Source organism: Maylandia zebra, linkage group LG16, assembly GCF_041146795.1.
Source record: "Maylandia zebra isolate NMK-2024a linkage group LG16, Mzebra_GT3a, whole genome shotgun sequence".
Lineage (NCBI taxonomy): Eukaryota > Metazoa > Chordata > Actinopteri > Cichliformes > Cichlidae > Maylandia > Maylandia zebra.
In genome coordinates this window covers 18395967-18413039 of record NC_135182.1, presented here as the reverse complement: position 1 = coordinate 18413039, position 17073 = coordinate 18395967, and the positions used below count along the sequence as shown (strand labels likewise).

The 17073-nt window shown below is 41.1% G+C and overlaps 1 protein-coding gene, 1 long non-coding RNA gene and 1 other non-coding gene across 3 annotated transcripts; 2 read left to right on the top strand and 1 right to left on the bottom strand.

Annotated features, from left to right (window-relative positions):
* Positions 1-5441: 5441 nt before the first annotated feature.
* On the top strand, positions 5442-14046 carry LOC143412887 (uncharacterized). The gene is made up of 3 exons (XR_013093399.1): positions 5442-5545; positions 5752-6036; positions 13403-14046. It is a non-coding gene; the product is annotated as an uncharacterized LOC143412887 (long non-coding RNA).
* Positions 7517-7599, bottom strand: trnal-cag (transfer RNA leucine (anticodon CAG)). Its single transcript has one exon. It is a non-coding gene; the product is annotated as a tRNA-Leu (tRNA).
* A 1258-nt stretch (positions 14047-15304) lies between the features above and the next one.
* On the top strand, positions 15305-16868 carry LOC101468015 (helix-loop-helix protein 1). Its single transcript, XM_012920881.3, has 2 exons — positions 15305-15554; positions 16074-16868. Exon 2 carries the CDS (start codon positions 16084-16086, stop codon positions 16429-16431), a length of 348 nt encoding a protein of 115 aa, XP_012776335.2. The 5' UTR covers positions 15305-15554; positions 16074-16083; the 3' UTR covers positions 16432-16868.
* Positions 16869-17073: the final 205 nt, after the last annotated feature.

The window sequence follows — 17073 nt, the reverse complement described above, 5'->3', positions numbered from 1 at the left end:
TGCGCTTTGGGCTGCTAGAGAGGGGCACTAGCATTAGCACCCTCATTCATCTAGCCTTTCCTCATAGTCTCATTTCTAAGCCGGAGCCCAGTTTCAGCTTTTGCTCTCAGACAAAAACATATGAGGCCATTTCCAGTCTTTCATTGCTTTTATTGATGTTTAACAGAGACAGAATGATCCCAGGGAGTAAAAAAAGAGAGAAAACAAGTCAAATAGAAACAAAACTGAACATCAGTGCAAAGGACCAAACAGAAATGAGGAATAGGGTGTGCTGTGTTCATCGTGTGTCTGTTTTTATCATCACCCTGCAGTTTGAGGTGAAGATGCTCCAAGAGAGATCTGCTTCTCATTAGAATACAGAAACGCATTTAAAGAGGGAGCGTAATGGCTGACTGGAGCCTTAACCCTGTCACTCTGACACTCCAAACCACCAAAAGCCTCCAAGAACCTCCCAGCCACACTCAACCTTGGCTTGTAAATACAAAACAGCTTTGCTGCCTCACGTCAGCCTCTCAGTACCAGGCACCCTATACATCAGAGTCTGAATCGTAGCCAATAGCCTCATGTCCATTCATCAAAACACACGATGGCAGGCCTTCCGTGTGAGAGTTACAGAGTTGCAAAGTGCAGGCTCGCCTGGGCCCTATCAATGCCAGCTGACCCGAGTAAAAATGCCTGTCAAGAGCCTAATTTGTGGGACTGTTTATATGTGGTAATCTATGGTTAAATCCCCAGAGAAAAACATCTCCAATGAACATTCAGATCACTCATTTGTAAAAAAAATGTGTTAAATTTCCCATTGTGGTAAAAGTTTCCTGTGAGTTTTAACATAGGTGAGAGGAAGACTAACACAAAGGATAAGGATAAAGTGAGCAAGGGATGAAAGACACATCCTGCAGAAGTTCATGAAAAGAGGAAGGCGGTGGTGTTTTTGTTATTATTTTTTCACCCGTGTTTTTTCCCTCCTTTTCAGGCCTTTGAATAGAGTGTTTTGGTCCTGTTCCTCCACAGCTGTTGTAATGGACTCTTTTCATACAGGCTGTGATATTGCTTTTGGAACTGAGAGATTTACATTTTTTTATTCACAGGATCTGAATTTGTCATTTTTAACAACATTATCTACATGCTGCAAGAAAAACGTGGTTTAAAAGGCTAGCCTGATTGGTGTGGCTTTTGGACCAGGGATTGTACTCAGATGTCAGAGTAAATACCTCAGTTCCATAATGATGGGGAACATACAATGGGCACTCTGTGATGGGAAGGTAAAGGGGGCAGCTGAAAGTCAAAGCATAAAAGTTAACGCCGGTAGTTCTTCATTACAGACCTTTCCTGCTGCCAATCTTAATAGAAGTGGTCTGAAGCGCGCCTCGCTTTTCTTCGTGTACAAGCACACATGGATTCAGTCTCTCACACGCAAGCAAAGTTCGACAAGCTGCATTTTTCTTTGTCAAGGAATAACCGATTGGATTTTAATGTAACCCTCGAAAGATTGAAAGGATGGATGATATAAATAATTTGCTTCGTATTTCTTCAGCGTTTTACCATCTCTCTCTCTCCCACTCTGTTGTGAGTCATCATATTTAAAGGCTGGCCTGTTGTTAACCCTGTGACATCTGGTGCAAACACAAGCACCGATTTATGACCTAATCAAAACTCCCAAAAGTTAACAAAGAACAAACAGTCATATCTGGCTCACAGAGATTTACTCGGAGATTTAGAGTAGAAGAAAGTGTTTACTTTACACTGTAAATTCTTCATATTTACCTTTTAACTTTTTGAGAAACACATTTCTTGAAGTGTGCAGTTGAAATAAACACATTCAGAAGAACTTCTTTTGTGTACTACTTATTACTTAGGCGTGAGTCCTTCAGAGTCTGAAAAAGATTCTGTGAAACTCCAGCCAAAGGTCTCAGCCGGTGTCTTCACTGACGGTGCCACTTACAATGAAAATGAGAGAGAACCTTGTTACAGTTGGAAGAAGTTTACGTTCTAACATGCAGTTAACATTGTCAAAGCATATATTTTAACCCAATCCGTGATCCTTTCTTAAACCTAATCAAAAGATTTTTGTGCCTAAAGTAAATCAAACAAAAACCTAAAAACAAGAGTAAAGAAAAAGTAGCTCTGCAGTTGTCCTTTGTACCGGGTGAAGTTTGTGTGGCTTGTTCTCACCTCCTGGAAACATTTGTGAGTTTTTATATGACATCTGGCTACAGCAGAGCACAAACCATGTATGTTTAAAAATGACACTAGATGAGTACCCAGTCATGGATTGCAAATAGAATTTTATGTAGCTTCTGGGTCTAAAAAGTAAAGCTAATGAAGAAGTGTCTTAAATCTACAGACTTTCTTTAGGCTGTAGAAATAAGTTGAATTGTAAAGAAGGCTACAGGAAAAAAAAAGAAAAAGAAACCTCGGCTCATTTGATTAGGTCTGGAAACAAGATGGAACATCTCACTAGAGTCTTCCTCTGCTTTAAACAAAAAAAAAAGGAACTTGCTCCTTTAATGCCTCTTAATTAATGTGTTATTTCCTCTGTTTTACATGTGTAAGTTTTTGCAAGGCAGCAAATGAAAATTCCAGGAACTCACGGATGAGAAAAGAAAACTTATAACATCAGACTGCACATGGTGGTTTTTACTCTTTTGCTTTTGTACAATTAAAAAATATATATATTCCATATACTCCACATAAAGAGGGCCTGGGAAATGTTGCGTCCACCAGATCTACCTTCAGGTCACAACATTAGATTGTTATTTATGACTGAATGAATATCTGCATTTGGACTTCCAGCACTGTTTTTCCGGAGACTTTTCAATCACTGGTATAAGATGGTGCCCACTTCCTGCCATTGAACCAGCCAAAAATGGCCTTCAATGCAGACAGGGTGGGAGAACTGATATGGACAATGGGAGAGCAGGATGGACACCAGATCACAGAGCATGGCACAGCCCTAACATACATAAACACTTCAGACTCCAGCACTATATAGTTTTGTGTCTGGGACGATGACGTCATCAGAAAAAGTCCTCAGAATCTTCTCATGGCATTGAGAGGTTGCTGTGTAGATTTGCTTACATGGAAGATTGCCATATTTTTTCATTATTAGGCCATAATGAGTTACATATGTTATGTGCTAAAACACGTTAGCTGATAAACTTCCACTGACCTGCATGACGTCTTTAGTAATTACCTCAACAGTTTTTTTTTCTATTTTGTCATTTTAGAACAAAAAAAGGATATGATCTGAAAATGTTCTTGCTATGAAGACAGGTGATTATGAGGCTGGACCCGACTAAGACAAACAAACACGCAGTGACCTTGTGAAACCTAAGCTGTGAAATATGCACACCATCCAGTCCCTACATGTGACAGGCTGTGGTCTGCACATCTGAGTGCAAGGCCATTTCCTTAAGTGTGCCTCCCCCCCCCCCCCCCCCCCCCCCTCCATCCCCCCTCCCCCCATCTCATTTCCTCCATACCCAAACAAAAGCTGTTTCTCTGGGAAAAGGCCTCAGCCACTCATGCGTCTTCGCAGACCTCGCTCCTGCATGGAAGCGGACCCTTAACTCACCAGAGCGCTTGTTTACAAACTGCACCGTATCTTCACCCAGATGGCATGCAAGACGACTGATTTGTTCAAAACAACATTCAGTCAGGTCACCCAAACACACGAGTCGAAGCTTTACACAAAAACGCCAGAACGAGACAAAGCGCAAGCTTCACCACATGAGCAGCGTAAATGGGAGTGGGCTTACCAGTAAAAGGGAAATAGGATTACTTCATAAAGTCAGTTTTCATCTGCTGTCTGATTTTTCTCTGATAAATATACTGCAACCTATTTTTTACATTAAAAAAACAGCTGAAATTACAAACTATATAAACACATTTGCTGAATTTTAAGAATTTTCTACTTGGCCAATGATATTTTACGTCATACAGATGTTTTTACGATATCCTGGCTATATCTCATATACCAAACACAAGACAAGCTGTAGACATTCTAGGTCTTAATGACAATATTTACCATCTAGGAAGTCTAACAGGAAAATAAAATGTTCTACTCAGTTATAAATTCAGAATAGAAGCAGCTTTAATTTGCCATTAACTAAACAAACACTGTTAGTAGCTTTTGCGCAGGTGGATCTCTACTGTCAGTCTAAACTCTTTGCTATCGTGTTTCTCAAGGACCTCGAGCCTCAGCTGGAAATCCTTTTCCTAATCAAAGGAGTCCAAGGGAGTAAAAGAAGAGTGCCTCTTTTCCCTGGAAGGTTTGCAGTCATGCACGCAAGCCCTTTTGCATAGCGTTGCGGGGCTCGGAAGAAACATGAGCTGGATCCCAGAAAATCTGAGCACCTGGGTGCCACAGTTGTGCAGGATGTAGTAAATCATGTCCACCATTATCTGCCTGTTTAATGCCTTTTTATCTGTAGTGAAACACACTGGCAGTGTGTACAGTGTGACTTTTAGTCTCTTTTAATGCCATCTTCACTAAACCCTTACTCAGAACTCCCAGAGGTTAAAGACCTAATGGCTTTCTTGTTCTGTATAAGTAGTAAACAGATTCAGTGGGGGGAAATATTCCACATAACCAGACAGTATTTAAAAAATCTCTTATGAGCCCTTACTGTGAAAGCTCCCGTGGTATTTGATTCTTTTAAGTAGTGTAAGCGCCTGATCCATCCAGTTTTTCATGATTGCAAGAACACTGAATGAGTAACTGAGGATTTAATAAAAAAACGTTTACAACTAGGTTTAATATGTGTTTACAGGGCAACACAAATGCTCTCAGGCACTCAGGCTCTACCTGAAAAATAATAAAGCTCTTCCTCTGTGAATTAATCCTGCCCTTTCATGTTGGTTTCCCTTCCTCCCATACCAGTTATGCAGGTTTTCCCTGCATAACAGACGTGTTTGTGATTCTTTACTTTTCCTGCAACCCAAAGTTATACCGCTGATGTCCACAGCAATAGCAGTGACTTCAAACGTCATGCCATGCCAGCTCTGTTACATCTGCTGTGCAGCTCCTAACTGTTAAAACCTCCACAGCAGCATCTTTGGCAGCAGCGCTGAATAAGCTAGTGAGCATACACAGTCAAGGCTTTCCAAGCTGCCAAGAAAAGAAATATTTAGATTAGATTAAGTCTAATCAGAAGCAAAACTTTCCACAATTACCAGCAAAAACTAGACAAAGAAAATTCCTTTTTCTGAGGCAAAGTGTCAGCTATGAATGATGGCTTACTAATGTGTGCAAGCTGCTCAGGCTAGTGTGAAGCCTAACAAGCTGTTTGTCTATGCCCATCTAGCTCTGCCACACTAAGGTGCTCTCAGTTAGCAATCGAGGTCATCAATCAGCCAGCTGCCACTGGAGGATTAATTCTCATGCCTCTTATTTCCATATATCTGTTACTGAGAATGGGTAGCACTTTTATGTGGATTCACTGAAAGTAAGTTGGAGATTTAGCCTATTTTAAACTTAAAAAATCCAAGTATTTCTTCTGCTTCAAGACAGAATGGGTAGCACTTTTATGTGGATTCACTGAAAGTAAGTTGGAGATTTAGCCCATTTTAAACTTAAAAAATCCAAGTATTTCTTCTGCTTCAAGACAATGTGAGTTTTTTCCCATTTGGGCCAATCCTGAGAGAGACAGAGCCCATGTTTGTCTGCGTTTCTGCATGTGTGGTCTATTGTGCAGCAACTGTAGATGTTTGAGCGTGTGTGCTTCTTTCTTTGTCTTTGGGGTTTTTCAGTATGGTGTGCCACTCCTGAAGTCTTCAAGCCACATGAAACAGATGTGGCTGAGTGATCCTCTCACTCTACTGTTACTGGTCTCCAGCACTGTTTTCCTTTGCATTAGCTTTCTGCAAAGAAACAGTTGCCAGAGGTGAAGCCCACTCATGGAAGTTGCCCTGTAAAAAAGAAAAGAAAAGAAAAATTAGAGCCAGCACAAGGCATCAAAGGCAGACGTGAGCTGGCATACATCTGGGACCAAAGGCTGTCCTAAGTCTCTCTATCCCAGCCACTGTGAGGAGGAGGTGGGTAACCAGCAACTGCTGCATATTAACGCATAGCAGCATGCCACTTGAATGAGACATACAGTATAGCCTAAGCACTGTCAGCTATGTTTCATTCTGTGGTCTGTCTTTTTTTTCTAGTTTATTGAGCCTGACTTCATCTTTAATGACTGGCAGACATTTGTCAAAGCAGTTCTTAGATTTTTGGAAAACTGCGGAGCATTTTAGTGTTTATGAGACGTTTTATGTCATCTCTGTGGCTCTTCTGTTTCTTAAACTTCACTCTAGTGTGCTGCTCTTGACTGTGCTTCTTACTGAGCTTGTCATAGCATTCCCTCCCTTTGTACATTTGTTGTAACAGACAGGGATCATGTGTTTTGCTGGGGGGTATGTTTTTACAGCGATACATCCAGCTACTCGATCCCAGGCTGTTTTGTTGCAGCATTGTGTGCTCTGCTGTGCTTACGTGAGTCCGGTGGTTGAGTGATCCTCTCAATCTACAGTTGCACAATTACCAGGAGTGGGTTTTCGTGGTTGATCACATGTTGCAGTGGGGCTTCAAAACACATAGTTACACACAGATGAAACCATCGTTAGATTGTAGTTTAGCCTGCGGTCATGTAAATTATGGGCATTAAAAGAAGCAAACGTAATTACATATCAATCTTATCTATATGGGTATTAATAGAAAAAGGTGAGTTGCAGTGCCATCGTGTGGACAATGGAAAGTCTTGCAGTTGTATTACTATTTCTCTAAAGTAAAAACAAATACTTACATACAAATTAAAGATATATAGCAGTATTAAAATATTGATTAAAAAAAGAATAGATAGATGTAAATAAATAGCTTAATAAATGTTATTGGGAATATATTTGGTGCTTGTGCCCAATCTGGAACCAGATCCACACGTTTCCACCAACAATTCGAGAAGTTTTGTAACAGCAGCTATGGAGTCACAACTAAAGATGTAAAAATTTTAAAAAGTTATAATGAAAATATAAAATTAATTCATTTATTAATATTAACCTTTTTCCCTTTAAAGTTGGACTGGAAATCGTATGTGCTTGAGAAGTAAGAGGTGTTGAAACCTTTTACCTAGACATACATACGATATGTTTTCACTAAATAATTCATTCTATTTTCCGCTGACATCACTGATAAATAATAACAAGCAACTCGATCACTCTAAAAACTGTGATTTTAAAACAAGAAGCAGTTCATGGTTCACTGTATGAGGCACTGAGCTTAGTCTGAAGAATTCATTTAAAAAGCAACAGCTTGATTTTCTTTTTTAAATCTTCCTTTATTCGCTGAGACTTCTATGGCACTTTACTGGATGCACAGAGTGAAAAGAGCCAGATGTGCCCTCTAGTGGATTCATTTTGAACAATATGACATCAACCAGGACCCCGATATGACGATTTATAAACTTTTCATAGTTCAAAGCCTCGGTCGCAGATGTCATATTGGAAACTGTTCAGTTTTACACAAAACAGATGATGTCAGAAGTGGGATTCGAACCCACGCCTCCAGGGGAGACTGCGACCTGAACGCAGCGCCTTAGACCGCTCGGCCATCCTGACTTGTGCTGTCGATCCTTCAAAAACTGTTTTGTTGGATCATGTTTAGGTAATACTTCATATAAAGCGTTTGCTGAATATATTTAATATGAATTACAAATATTTGAATAACACAAATAATTATCCATTCTCCACTTTTCCTATTGAGTACTTCTGACTTACCACTAGATGGCGACATTATTTGATTCTCTTGGACCCAACACATTGATTTGATGCAGTTTATGGTTTAATCACAAACTGTAAAAATCAACAGTGAGTAATGGGCATCCAGATGGTGAGTCATGATTTGTTGCTACTGACAGAACAGAATCATTGTGAAGCATGCATACTGCAACCTTTCACGGATTAATGTCACTGGCTTAATCACTGCAATGACCAGAAGTAAACACAAGTCCAGGATTTACTGGGAGACTTTTGGCACCACCTCAGCACTGCTGCCTGGCAGCGAAACAAATGGGTTTGCTGCATCAGCCTTTAGGAAAAGATCCATGGGGATGTCCTGGAGCAATATTACACTGGCTCTGAAACTTTAAACCCTAAAATTCCTTTTTAAGGAGTCATACTGAGAAACACAGAGTTAGTAACAGTGCAAGATTCTGGTATGTATGCAGTTTCTTCACAAGTACATGTTGCCATTTGCCATTTTAATCTATATTTTCACATTTTGTGCCTTTGTAAAGTGATGCATTTTTTAAAAGGCACATCTCTGCTCTCTCTCTACATTAGTCAGTGTGTGCGTGCCAGCGCGCTCGCCCAGCCCCTTCCTGATCCTCCCTCAGTACTTTTTTTTTAATCTGGATAATAAGTCACTTATTATATGTTTGTCAAGCAAATAGATTTTTTCAAATTCAAAGCCCCTGAAGGCAACACCATGAAGAGATGTTCACTGAACTGTGGCAGTGTCTAGCAGGGAAACACTGCCCTGTGTTCTCTGTCGAGTGGATGACACACAAACCTCCCGGATATTTGTTTGATGTTATAGCACAAGCATGAAAAAGTTCTCTATGGTTAATGTCTCCCTCTATCTCTAACATGTTGCACACTTCTGTGTGACAGTAGAAAACTTGTTAATACATTATTTTTGACCCTGTGTTGAACCCCAAATAAACTAATAAATGACAAATAATTAGCTCATCTTTTCTATTGAACCTTCTCTGTATTAATTACAAATAAACTAATAAATGACAAATAATTAGCTCATCTTTTCTATTGAACCTTCTCTGTATTAATTATTACACAGTGTGTGTATATATATATATATATATATATATATATATAACACCCAGCACGCCCCTGCGGGCGGTTTATCCTTCAAGCTCGGGTCCTCTACCAGAGGCCTGGGAGCTTGAGGGTCCTGCGCAGTATCTTAGCTGTTCCCAGGACTGCGCTCTTCTGGACAGAGATCTCCGATGTTATTCCCGGGATCTGCTGGAGCCACTCGCCTAGCTTGGGAGTCACCGCACCTAGTGCTCCGATTACCACGGGGACCACCGTTACCTTCACCCTCCACATCCTCTCGAGCTCTTCTCTGAGCCCTTGGTATTTCTCCAGCTTCTCGTGTTCCTTCTTCCTGATATTGCTGTCATTCGGAACCGCTACATCGATCACTACGGCCATCTTCTTCTGTTTGTCTACCACCACTATGTCCGGTTGGTTAGCCACCACCATTTTGTCCGTCTGTATCTGGAAGTCCCACAGGATCTTAGCTCGGTCATTCTCCACCACCCTTGGGGGCATCTCCCATTTTGACCTCGGGACTTCCAGGTTATACTCGGCACAGATGTTCCTGTACACTATGCCGGCCACTTGGTTATGGCGTTCCATGTATGCCTTGCCTGCTAGCATCTTGCACCCTGCTGTTATGTGCTGGATTGTCTCTGAGGCATCTTTACACAGCCTGCACCTGGGGTCTTGCCTGGTGTGATAGACCCCAGCCTCTATGGATCTTGTGCTCAGAGCTTGTTCTTGTGCTGCCATGATTAGTGCCTCTGTGCTGTCTTTCAGTCCAGCTTTGTCCAGCCACTGGTAGGATTTCTGGATATCAGCCACCTCCTCTATCTGCCGGTGGTACATACCGTGCAGGGGCCTGTCCTTCCATGATGGTTCCTCGTCTCCCTCCTCTTTCTTGGGTTTCTGCTGCCTGAGGTATTCACTGAGCACTCGGTCAGTTGGGGCCATCTTCCTAATGTATTCTTGGATGTTCGTTGTCTCATCCTGGACTGTGGTGCTGACACTCACCAGTCCCCGGCCCCCTTCCTTCCGCTTAGCGTACAGCCTCAGGGTGCTGGATTTGGGGTGAAACCCTCCATGCATGGTAAGGAGCTTTCTTGTCTTTATGTCAGTGGCTTCTATCTCCTCCTTTGGCCAGCCTATTACCCCAGCAGGGTACCTGATCACGGGCAGGGTGTAGGTGTTGATAGCCCGGATCATGTTCTTACCATTCAGCTGACTCCTCAGGACTTGCCTGACCCTCTGCAGGTACTTGGTGGTTGCAGCTTTTCTAGCGGCCTCTTCATGGTTCCCATTCGCCTGTGGGATCCCCAAGTACTTGTAACTGTCCTCTATGTCTGCAATGTTGCCTTCTGGTAGTTCAATCCCTTCAGTTCTGACTACCTTCCCTCTCTTTGTTACCATCCGACTACACTTCTCCAGTCCGAACGACATTCCAATGTCATTGCTGTATAGCCTGGTAGTGTGGATCAGTGAATCGATGTCTCGTTCACTCTTGGCATACAGCTTGATGTCATCCATGTACAGGAGGTGGCTGACAACTGCTCCGTTCCGTAGTCGGTATCCGTAGCCAGTCTTGTTAATGATCTCACTGAGGGGGTTCAGGCCTATGCAGAACAGCAGTGGGGACAGAGCATCTCCTTGGTAGATCCCGCACTTGATGGTGACTTGTGCTATGGGCTTGGAGTTGGCCTCTAGTGTTGTACGCCACATCCCCATTGAGTTCCTGATGAAGGCTCTTAGGGTCCCATTGATCTTGTACAATTCTAGGCATTCCAGTATCCAGCTGTGGGGCATTGAGTCATATATATATATATATATATATATATATATATATATATATATATATATATATATATATATATATATATATATATATATATATATATATATATATATATATATATATATATATATATATATAATAATTCTTTGCCCGTGTATTCCTCCTCCTCAGCATTTATAGTAGCTTATGAAGCTGTGCCAAGCCAACTGGCATTGCAGTGAGTAAAATTTATGTACTGGAAGTGTACAGAATAAAATTATCTCTCTACTTTACTAATTATTTAATGTCAGCTTAAATTTTACAGCAAAGCTTGATAATAATTCGGAACATTTGCTCACAGGTTGATGTTGTCTTCAGTCATCAGAGTTCTCTCTGTCTGTTGTTTTTGTTCACTGTTGTCGTTCCCCTCCTCCGTTGCCCTCTTTGTTTCCTTCCCTGTCACCATGAGGACTGAGCTGATTGATTAGATGCCACCAAAGTCCAAATCAGCAGAAACGAAATATGACAGCAGATGTTAACCAGGCTGAGGGGAAGGAATAGGGAACACAATAAACCTTAACTACTTTACAGTTTTTCTCAGTCGCTTTGGTGCGTTCCTCAGAACACCATTAACATTTGCACAGCAGTTAGTGCATTTCCCAAAACAATTAGTGCAAACTGCAAAACCTAGTGGATAGCCTGCAAAAGCACGTCACATGCACAGAATTGATTATCCATACCTCAAAAGCAAGTATCCATGTCAATGAAACTGTCAGTGCCATCAAAATGAAAAGTCTTGACACCATCTTTATGAACAAGATAGTCAAATGGCATTGTCATGTTTCCACTATGACAGTTTATAATTTCAGTGTTTCCCATTGCAAAAACAATTGGTGACACCTGAAAATGCTGACGACAGCACTATGGCCTACCTGTACAGCCATCTGAAATGTGCAGTAAAGTCACTGTAGATGTTATGGGAGTCTTGGGAGTAACTGAGACACTGAATACGTACGTTTCACATTTCCATTGTGTAGAAGTGTTTGTAATCCTACAGAATTGTGCAAAAGAAAAATATGCTACAGTCACTTGTGCACTGTAGAATACATGTAAACATAAAATCATCCATTTGGTAGAGCTGTGCACTAATGTGAACAATAAACAGCACATGTAACAGTACAGTAAATCATTCTGGCACATCCAGACGTTCCTGTCTGTCTGGCCACATATTTTCATCTACATCACAACAGATGTTATCCCTCGCAATGCAGCGAGGAAAGTATCTCCTGGAGTGGCGAATCCATCCTCTGCAGGACCCTGCTGTGATGTCGTCACATGCTGCATCCATGGCTGCTAGCAGGGCCATTTGCTCATGTGGATGCCGGTCATAAACTTTCCACCTCCAGGCAGAGAAAAACTCCTCTATTGGATTAAGGAATGGGGAATATGGAGGGAGATATTCAACCAGAATTCTGTCATGTGCTGCAAACCACTCTCTGACCTGATGGGAGTGGTGAAAACGGACATTATCCCAGAAAACAACATACTTGCTGAGTTGGCCTCCACCTCTCTCATTCTCAGGGACTAGGTCCCTGTAAAGAGTGTCTAAAAATGTCAGGAGATGTTGGGTATTGTATGGACCAAGAAGGGGGATATGGGTGAGGACGCCGTTGTCTGAGATGGCACAGTACAGTACAGTGTATTACTGTTTGCATACCTGTTTTCCCTACGGAATGTTTGAATGATTGAACTGACAGTAGTTCTTCCAATATTGGGTTGCACCCTTCGACCAGCCTCCTCCATGGTGAGGCCGTGATTGACAACATGGTCCACAATTGTAGCCCTTATTTCATTAGGAATCCGCCTATATCTGCCTCTTCTCCCTCTTCCCCTTCCCCTTCCTCCCCGCATCCTCACCCCTCTTCCACGGTGCTGACCTTCCATTTTGTGTCACAGAAGTGTAGAAATGTTACACACTAGCTCCTGCGCAGTTTATATATGCTTGCCAATTGGGGATTCACAGGATTCATCCATAATTGACAGTGAACAACCTCATGAGTGACAGCTGTAATTCACCTGAGATCAATTGTTCAATTTCGGAGACATTTCCAGGAAAAATGATACAGAAAGGTATAGGATTTGCTTGACAGATGGCCAATATTTGGCATGTGATAACTAGTTCAACAATTTTGTGTGTGATGACTCAAGCAATGGATGTATGACTATTAGTTTTATTGGGAACGACTATTCAGCATCCATAGGTATGATTACTTTTGACTGACATGACATAAGCAAATGGAAATGTCAGAAAGCAGCAGGGAAATGTATGGAAGCAACTGATTCATGTCCAAAATCATTTGCAGCTTGTTCAGAGAGAGGAGAAATTGCTACTATGATGTGCACAAATGACTGAGTGTTGTGGAGGTTGAACTAATAGTTATGAGAATTTCAATTCTGATCTGAGAAACGCACCAAAGCGACTGAGAAAAACTGTAACTCATTCACATTTACTGTGCTGTTTGCTGCAAACTCATTATAGAAGCTGACAAATGATGATGGAGGTAAAGTTCTGGAAAATAAGAAAAAGAAAGGGGGGGGGGGATACTAAGGCATATTTTATTCACAGTAAAAATAGAAGCTTTGACAAAAACAGGAATTTTAGTTTGATTTTTGTTTTTTTGTAATTTTATTGTGTGTAAGAAAAATATTTAGCAAATGCATTTTCATAATGCCCGGGTTTGCATGAGTGTTATGAACAGATGAGAATAAGGAGATGTAAATATGAGGTTTGTGTCTGTGTCCTTTAAACAGATGGTGTCCAGACTGAGACAGATGAGAAGCTAAACCCAGAAGAACCAATAAGAAAAGGAGGAGATGATACAAGACCAGTTAGACTTTATGGTCACAGCTGCTTGAATTGAATAATGTGGTGTTGACTCAGGTTCTATATGTACATGTGTGTATAGATAGATAGATGGATGGATGGATAGATAGATAGATAGATAGATAGATAGATAGATAGATAGATAGATAGATAGATAGATAGATAGATAGATAGATAGATAGATAGATAGTCAGTCATTAGATCTGAGCAACTGTTTGAGCATCTCCAGAATCTGCTGACATTAAGCCAAACTGTGCAGTCAAAGAAGACAAATGAAGGTCAACGAGTAAAAAAGAATAGAAAAACTAGCACAGAAACAGAGCATTTGCATATATAGTATATATCTGCAAAAGGCAGCCTGATGTAACCCTGCAAGACATCTGTGAGAAAAGCATTTTTTGGGCTGCAATATCAAGAAGCAAGTCATTACAAGGCTATGTATTTACACTGATAATTACAGTAGCTGTTCATAAAATGGTCTTTTATTCTGGCTGCTGCATGCCTTCTTTACTGTGAATGTTCTTACTATTCATTATCAATAAAAATTATCCATGTACTGGTTTTTCATGATGATGGCAAAAGAGATTGCGTGATTTTGCCAGCGGGCCAGACTGGCCAGCATTTATATTTTATAGGATATCACAGCATAAATAAAAACTTGCTGAAAGATTACAGCTACAGCCAGATACAGGCAGAGCTGATCATCACTGCTCCAGCAATGATGGTAAATTAATTCATTCAGATGTTTAAAGTGCTCACAGTCCTGCAAAAAAAAGAAAAAGAAAAAGTCAATGATACATAGGCATTAGATCTAAGCGGTGTAAAGAAATGCAAAGGATGCCATCATGTCTGTCAAGTCCTCTTTGAAAAGGCCACATGTTTGCCAACACTGCAACTTTGGGAAGCCATTGTCATAACGTGCACCTCTTTCTTTCCTGTGATGAGCATCATATCCACGCCGTTTTCAAATCGACAACACATAAATGGTAATGCAGCGGCTTCGAGAGAACGGTAATGATGTTAGCCATATGCCAAGGCCATCTCAATAACTTCACACGATCCAGTCGAGCATTTACTGTGCCATTTCTGACAGCGTCTGAGGAAACATTTTCCACTACCACAGAGGTGGAGGCTCAGTGGTGATTTACTCTCAGTGATTATGTTAGTAATGATTAGCGTTGACATTTCCAGAAATGAGCAGATCAAAATGTCATAGCCGCAGCTTTGCAACTAGCACACTGGACCAGACGAGGTATAAAAAACAAAAACTAATCCTCAATATAAAAATAGATATTAATGCATGGTATGCATAGCTTGCATGAAATTAGATTTTCATATGTATAAGTAAAAACGCTTCCCCTCCTGAGTCCAAAGCAAGAGTTGTGCACACTGGTTTGCAGATCCACAGCTTTCTACCAGCAATCTTGTCACATTCTAATTCTCCAGTTTCACAAATATGACTCAGTCTTGCATCAGGTCAAGGCTATTACAGCAGATATTCCACCGGCTTTTTGATTTCCTTCTGTGTAGACCCAGGTGCTCACTTGACCTTCTGCTAATAAGAGCCAGGGGAATGTGACGTCACTAGCAGAAGTTTTCGTCAAGTGGACCTTCAATGTAGTGGACTGGATTTTAACCTTTCAAATGAACCGTCTGCAAAAACAAATCTCATAAAACAGGGCGGGGACTCAGGCAGGTTTTATTTTTACCTGCTGATTAATAAAAGCGAAAGAAGACAGCGTCATCCGTCTTGCTTGTCGTCTCTGAGCTCCGTGTAGTAAGACGACAGTGTCTAATCCTGCGCACAGACAGGCGAGGAAGCATAGGGGAGGTGGGGGGTGAAGAAGACCAAAAAATGCTGCTGCTGAATGGAGCCATACAATAGTGACAGTGTGGTGGAAGGGAAAGACGAGGTGGGCTGATTTTTACTCCACTTCAAGTCCAGTTTTCAGCTATTTTTCTCCACTCGGGTAAATCAAGAGTCAGAGACCATGAAGGCTGCTGGCGAGATAACTTTACCTGCAGCTTAAATATTTGATATTGCTGAATGAGATGAAACCTTCTCCTCGAATGCACAAGGTAAGTTCAGCCTTGTTTTTTGTTTCCACGGTCGTTACTCCAAGGTCTTCTGCGCGTTTTTCGTTTTTTTCTTTTGTTTTTTTGTTTGGTTCGTCGAAATCTGCAAGAAAGTTGAAACATTACCAGATAAAAACACAAACAATCCGATGTTCCTCTTGCACACTCTTCTACATATAGATATTATCTTCAGGAAATATATCATAAATGTGTGCTATTCTTATTATACCAGTTGTTTTTTGCAAAACAAACAAGGGCTGCTTCGCTTTGTTTTCTTGTCTTGATGTTTCAGTACCTCGGACAGCGTCGCTATAGTGGTAATACTACAGATTCTCCACTGAAGGGCAGCAGGAGTCTCTCATATCCCTGCATTTGTTCCTAATTGCCATTTAATGAGGAAAAGCCAGAAGAAAATAAAATGTTTTCATATTTGCATCCATGATTTGTGCATGTTTTATAGAATTACAGTATTGCCTCAGTTTCATTTGCCTAGTAGTATGTTTTTTATTCTATTTTTAACAGAGGTTTTGATATGATGCTCAGCGGTGATCATCAGGAGTCTGATCTCCCCTGGGGACACACGGACACCCTTCTGGACTCCCTCGGTGCGCAGTGTGGGTCCATGCCGGTCGGAACCCACGATGGAGAGGCCAAAGTGCGTTCCAAGGAGGAGAAGAGGCGCAAGAGGCGCGCCACAGCCAAATATCGATCTGCGCATGCCACCAGGGAACGGGTCCGTGTTGTAGCCTTCAATGTGGCCTTTGCAGAACTAAGGAAACTGCTCCCAACGCTCCCGCCAGACAAAAAGTTGTCCAAGATTGAAATCTTGCGACTCGCGATTTGTTACATCTCATATCTCGACCACGTGCTGGACATTTAGGACAAGTGTGGCAGTGCGTATCCAGCCACTAAAGAACAAGGGATATGGGGAATCCCTGGTCTGTATCCTAATGGAATACCACGCTGACATTATTATTGCATGATGATGTTTCATTATGAGGATGAGCTGCAGCACTGGAGACTTAACATCCGTAGAAGCACCCGAAGAATGGAAAATATTTTGGGACCTTCTCTATATCACATATTGCATTTTGTTTATTAATCACTAACTTATGGAAACATTATCATGCTTGGGGTTCTTATTCCACCAAGTATTAAAGAAACTTATATAATATAATATGTAACTGTAAAACACTCGTGTGCTCTGTGTTCCTTCTTCTAATGGCAGCTGGAATTTCATTTCAAATCAAATTTGCTTAAAATAAACAGTAAAAAGGCTCATCTTGTTTTTTCAAATTCATCTTGTAATATTTTTGAATCCGGAAGAGTTCAGAAACAATAAAGTTTCACCAAAATGCTGAGAAATAAATGTGAGTTTATATTTTCTTTTAGAGGGTTGTTTGTTGTGTTTGTAAAGAAGTTGACACCTCTGTCTTAGTCATGGGTAAACGAACACACAGGTCTAATTTCTGGGCATTCAAAAACAGATTTCCGAACATTTCAAGGTTCTGACATTCTGCCC

What these genes read in the sequence shown, in the direction of transcription:
- LOC101468015 (XM_012920881.3), top strand. Translation starts at nt 16,084, where the DNA reads ATGATGCTCAGCGGTGATCATCAGGAGTCTGATCTCCCCTGGGGACAC.